The sequence below is a fragment of the Monopterus albus genome, unplaced genomic scaffold (genome assembly GCF_001952655.1).
Source record: "Monopterus albus unplaced genomic scaffold, M_albus_1.0 scaffold343.1, whole genome shotgun sequence".
Classification (NCBI taxonomy): domain Eukaryota; kingdom Metazoa; phylum Chordata; class Actinopteri; order Synbranchiformes; family Synbranchidae; genus Monopterus; species Monopterus albus.
In genome coordinates, this window is record NW_018128223.1 from 222,270 (window position 1) to 228,259 (window position 5,990).

The 5,990-nt window shown below is 40.7% G+C and overlaps 1 protein-coding gene and 1 long non-coding RNA gene across 4 annotated transcripts in view; one reads left to right on the plus strand and one right to left on the minus strand.

Moving 5' to 3' along the window:
- Nucleotides 1-1,127, minus strand: LOC109974691 (uncharacterized). Its single transcript, XR_002277009.1, has 3 exons — nt 820-1,127; nt 116-191; nt 1-29 (listed from the first exon to the last, which is right to left on the minus strand). It is a non-coding gene; the product is annotated as an uncharacterized LOC109974691 (long non-coding RNA).
- Nucleotides 1,128-1,180: 53 nt separating this feature from the next.
- Nucleotides 1,181-5,990, plus strand: part of tmem241 (transmembrane protein 241) — a 30,975-nt gene continuing 26,165 nt past the window's right edge. For 2 of the 3 annotated variants that reach the window (XM_020625015.1, XM_020625016.1), the window contains exon 1: nt 1,182-1,440. In XM_020625015.1, coding sequence (XP_020480671.1) covers nt 1,369-1,440 — 72 coding nt within the window. In that variant the 5' untranslated portion in view covers nt 1,182-1,368. Of the gene's footprint in view, nt 1,441-5,990 lie in introns of all 3 variants that reach the window. The other variant, XM_020625017.1, reaches the window with a different exon arrangement.

Below are 5,990 nucleotides of genomic sequence, written 5' to 3' on the forward strand. Positions count from 1 at the left end.
GTCATCAGCAGTATGGTGCTGGCATCAATCTAAACATGGACAATGAAACAGTTTGAAAAAGGTCTCCACTATGTAATTAAGATGTTTGAAATATTTTTCATTTGCATTTAAATACCTTCTCATGTTCCAGGGTCTCTATGGTTTCCTCAGGAACATTTCTCTGTCTCAAGAAGTCACTTAGGTCATCCATCCTGTGAACATGCATTATAAGGAAACTTGTCATGGCCTATCATTGTGTATTACATAGAAATGAGAGCAATGTAAGATTTTTCAAACAGCGGGAATTGCATTCTAACATTTCATTTGGACTGTAATACTAATACTGTACAGTTCATCCTAATAGTTGTGATTTTTCATGTATGATTAAAATATGTTCTCTCTTTGAAATGCAGCATTGTCACATAGACCTGGTTAGGTTTTGAAGATTTTGTAACAAATGCAATTGTTGTCAAGTTTCACAATAGCAACAGATTGAAATGATACTGTGCACAAGGAAACCCTTTAAAATTATCGCAAGGAGCCTCTGCTCTTTAAAGTACATGACTATAAGGAAACAATTACACATCAGTACAATAAAGAAGTTACCTGGAAAACGTGTGCTGTTCGACATAATGCAATTTTATATAACGTTAATACATTCACCGATAAATGTGGCTGATAAATGTACCCCACTCCACATGTAAACGGGTCTGAGCCACGTCTAAAGCCCTACTGTTACTGTTACACACTAGGTCTATTTTGCAGACCAGCATCTGCTGCGTTAGCAACTAGCGTTAATTGAACACAATTACACTGCATTTGTATACGTCGGCACAATACCTTCATGTTGCTCTCATGTAGCCGGGCATGAGAGGGCTGTTGTCCGTTTTGAGTGCATTCCAATGTTTGTTATCCAGTGCACGCTACGCTACGCTACAGTAAAGGATGCTACAGCTCTCTGTCTCCGCACCAAAAACAACTAAACAGGAAGAAGAATAACTACTTCCGATTGACAGGCTTACGTCAAGATACTTTGAGCTATGTAGGAATTTCGACATAGATAAGTCGGAATTTCGATTTAGCTATATCAGAATTTCGACTTAGCTAAGTCGGAGTAACTGGCGGGAATGGGCTTCCATAGCCATTGAATTCTTTATCTTTTGTTCAAATCGTATTCCCCCCCCCCCCCCCGATATTTTGTGCCAGTGGACGATCTTCTCAAACATAGACGAGCTTTGTCTCCAACGTTTTGACGTGGCACACAGGACTCTCATGGAAGTTTCCGAGCCCAAAACGTGTCTAGTTTGAAACAGGCGACATATATAACATACACGTTACATGTAGTGCTCTTCCGCATCATGTCAAGCTGCTCTATATCAGCAGGTCAACATGCCGTGGACAACATACATCAGTGGCCTCGCCTTTAGCTCCGCCTTCGTTTTCTCATGTTTCACGAATAAGGTGAGCTGTTTAACTGACCTGTGCACACACACTGTCACCATTTCTTTATCAGGCTGCGAACTCTTGTTTACCCATGTAGAAAACACGGATTATTGTCTAGAACAGTGGTTCCTAAACTTTTTCTGCTCGAGACCCAGAAGAGAAATGTGTCTCTCTCCGGGACCCAAAGTTAGAAAAATACACCGCGAACTGCTACAACATATGTATCTACCGATAACAGCAAACCCTGAATTTAAAATGATGCCTATAGGCTATGAAACATATTTATTCCGTTATGTACAACTCAGCAATGATGAAAATGTTGAGTGTAATGTTAATCTTCGCAATGCTGTTTAAACACATAGTTTGGACTGTTGTCAAATTATATTCATTACATTCAGAATGAACAGTCGACGTTCAGACAGGCAGCTACGTGTGTGGTGCGTTATGCAAGCGGAGAGAGAGAGTGACAAAGAGAGCGAGACAGGCAGAGAAAAAGAGAGAGAGAGAGGGGGGAGAGAGAGAGCCTTGCACACAGTATCTGAGCTCAACAGATCCAAAAGAAAACAGTGCTCTTCTATTTTGATTTGGAGAACGAACTCACATGTCATACAGTGTCATTGTTGTGCATTTCACTCTGGCAACTGGCAACCTTATGAAAATGGGTCTGCGGCCCTGAGTTTGGGAAAGGCAGCCCTAGAAAATAACAGGAAATTGCAATGCAGCCCTCATCATCAGTAGTAATTATTAGGTGAACATAAGGACTCTTTACAAACAGCTAATGATAATCAGCAGTGGAGGAATAAATCCTTTTACTCAAGGATACATACTGTACTCACTGTTGGAACTGTTATCATTATTGCACTGGATCGTTGTTGTTTAAATGGAATTTGTTTTAGATTTTGTGTTGGTTTTCTGTGAGCACACTGAAGCAAATTCCTATCGACTGTATTGAAACTGAATAAAGCATTGAAGTGAACTAATTTGAACTAATACCAAAAAAAAAGGGAAAGAGCTGCACTGAAAAGGTTAAATAAAAGTTATTCAGAAAAATGTATTTTAAGTATTAAAAGTAAAAATACTCCCTGTTGGTAGAGCCAGTGTGTTCTAGAGCCCTAAATAAGCATTTGCACCATCTTTGAGCTTTTATTTTGGAAATCACACCAAGATCATTGTCTGGAAATTATGTACTGCTAATAAACACTTTTATTTTGAAATTCAGGCATGCTAGGATGTCCATGTGAGGTTAATTCAGAATTCCTGGCTTTTATTTTGAAAGTATGACAAAAGACAAGATGCCAGTGTGAGGTTAATTCTGAATGTGGGTCTTTTATTTTGATAATCCAGAATATTTCAGAGCAACACTAAATTCCTGGCACTAACTTTTATTTTGAAAATGGGGAGGTGACAATGGTGCGGTGGGTAGAGCAGTCGTCTCCCAACTGGAAGGTTGAAGGTTCGAATCTCGGTACCTGCAGTCCATGTGTTGAAGCGTCCTTGGGCAAGACACTGAACCCCCAAGTTGCCCCCGGTGGTTAGAGCCATCGGTTGAGTTGGCACCGCAGATGGCTGCCTCGGTTCTGTACTGGAAACAAATTCCTTGTGTGTAACATACTTGCCCAATAAAGGTGATTTTATCTTTATCCTTAAAAAAACTAAACTAAGAGTGTATCCAAAACCACCTACTACACATGTAGGTGAATATTTCTGTTGAATACCTAGTACTCTTAATGAAAATGCAGTAGGCACTGCAGCCACTCCACCATCTAGTAAGTACGACTTCAGACATACTACTATGTGGCCATCTTGTCTCTGATTCACCCGGATGTTTATACAGTCTTATGCAAAAGTTTAGGCACCCCTTGATAAATAACAGATTTTGGTGATTTTTTATTTGAACAGATGTTAACACAGTTTCTCTTGGAAATGGAAAAAATGCACAATATTTTCAGCAAACAGTGATGCATAGTTACTTCTTATGCCATAAATTGAACAAAAATAAAAAATAAAAACATTATTATGGCATGGTGCAAAAGTTTGGGCACCCTAAGAGTTCCAGAGTCTCAAAGTCTCTCACAAGGTTTCAGACCTTAATCAGCTCGTTAGATCTGATGCACAGCAACAGCTGTCATTGGTAAATGCCAATTTCAAAGCTGTACAAATACTTTGACTCTTCAAACCTTGTGCACACACTTGCGGACACCCAGCAACCATGGGTTCCTCTAAGCAGCTGTGTAAGACCCTGAAAATGAAAGTTATTGATGCCCACAATGCAGGAGAAGGCTACAAGAAGATAGCAAAGCGTTGTCAGCTTGCAGTTTCCACAGTAAGAAATGTAATTAAGAGATGGCAGATCAGGGGAACTGTGGAGGTCAAGATGAGATCTGGAAGACCAAGAAAACTCTCGGACAGAACTGCTCGTATGCTGGTCAGAAAGACAAATCAAAACCCCCATTTGACTGCAAAAAACCTGCAGGAAGATTTAGCAGACTCAGGAGTGGTGGTGCACCGTTCCACTGTGCAGCGATGCTTGCACAGACAAGGCCTTCATGGAAGAGTCAGCAGAAGAAAACCTTACCTGCGTCCCCATCATATAATCCAACGTCTGAAGTATGCAACAGGACATCTACAGAAGCCTGATGCGTTTTGGAAACAAGTGCTGTGGCCTGATGCAGTTAAAATAGAACTCTTTGGACACAATCAGCAAAGGCATGTTTGGAGAAAAAAAGGAGCAGCATTTCATGAAAAGAACACCTTGCCAACTATTAAGCATGGGGGTGGATCTATCATGCTCTGGGGTTGTGTTGCAGCCAGTGGCACAGGAAACATTGCACGGGTGGAGGGAAGAATGGATTGCACTAAATACCAGCAAATTCTGGAAGCAAACATCACACCATCTGTAAAAAAGCTGAAGCTGAAAAGAGGATGGCTTCTACAACAGGACAATTATCCTAAACATACCTCGAAATCCACTATGGAATACCTCAAGAGACGCAGGCTGAAGGTTTTGGAATGGCCATCACAGTCCCCTGATTTAAACATCATTGGAAATTTGTGGGTAGATCTTAAAAGAGCTGTGCATGCAAGACGACCAAAGAATATTACAGAACTAGAAGCCTTTTGCAAGGAAGAATGGGAGAAGATCCCAAGTACAAGAATTGAAAGACTTTTAGCTGGCTATGAAAAGTGTTTGCAAGCTGTGATATCTGCCAGAGGAGGTGTTACTAAGTACTGATTGTGTAGGGTGCCCAAACTTTTGCACCATGCCATAATAATGTTTTTATTTTTTATTTTTGTTCAATTTATGGCATAAGAAGTAACTATGCATCACTGTTTGCAGAAAATATTGTGCATTTTTTCCATTTCCAAGAGAAACTGTGTTAATATCTGTTCAAATAAAAAATCACCAAAATCTGTTATTTATCAAGGGGTGCCTAAACTTTTGCATAAGACTGTATGTGACCAGTCGCTCCGTCTTCATTCATTCATAACAGTAGCCGCATAGCTGTCACTGCTCACTTAGTGTAACAAAGGGTAAAATTTATGGTGACAGAGGCCTGGAGCCCAAGTGTTATATTATGTGAACCACCACATTGTACATCACATATATATTACTGAATGTGACAAGATGAGCACAGTGGCTACAGCTACGCCTCCTAAGTAGAGTTAGCTAGCTGGCAGGTTAGAGCAGGGGTGGGCAAACTTTTTGGCTCAGGGGCCACATTGACTTTTAAAATTTGACAGACAGGCCGGGCCAGCACCAGATGCATACATATCAAACATAAACATATAAAAGGCATTACAGTGTTAATACTTACATTCACTTTTAGTGGGAACAGTGTTGTTGATTGCCAGTGCATCGAAGTCTGCTGTTAGTTTTGTTGTGGCAATTCTCAGAACATATCTGAGGTGTTCATCACTCAACTGGGATCTGTGGGGTGCTTTGTTGGTGTTCATCACACTAAAAGTCTGTTCACACACATAGGTAGAGCCAAACAACACCAGCATCCTCTGTGCCATCTTCTGGATGTTTGGAAATTTGGCTGCAAATAATGAAGCATAAAACTCATCCAGTTTAAGAGATTTGAACTTCTCCTTTAAGACGGTGTCACATTGTGACTTGTCAATTTTTCCAAAATCGGAGAACCGACGGCAGAATTCTCCGTGCAGGTCGTCCAGTGATTTCCTATATTTTTTCACATGTTGAGGGGCGTCTTTCAGCGTAGCCAGTGTGGGAAAATGAGCGAATGTCTTATTTGACATTTGCTTTGAGAATAAAGATAGCTTGGTTTTGAAGGCTCTGACGTTTGTGAACATTTCATGCACAAACTGATCTTTCCCTTGTAGCTTCACGTTCAGCTCATTCATATGTGTCAGTATGTGCCCAGCAAAAGCTAAATCACAAAGCCAATCTGTGTCACCCAGCTCAGGAAAGTCGTCAGCTTTCTCAAGTAGCTCCAAAAATGAGCTAATCTCCTGTTTGAGCTCCCACACTCGTTGACATACTTTCCCCAAACTTAACCAGCGGACATTAGAGTGATAAAGCAAGTCCTGGTGATCAGCGTCAGTTT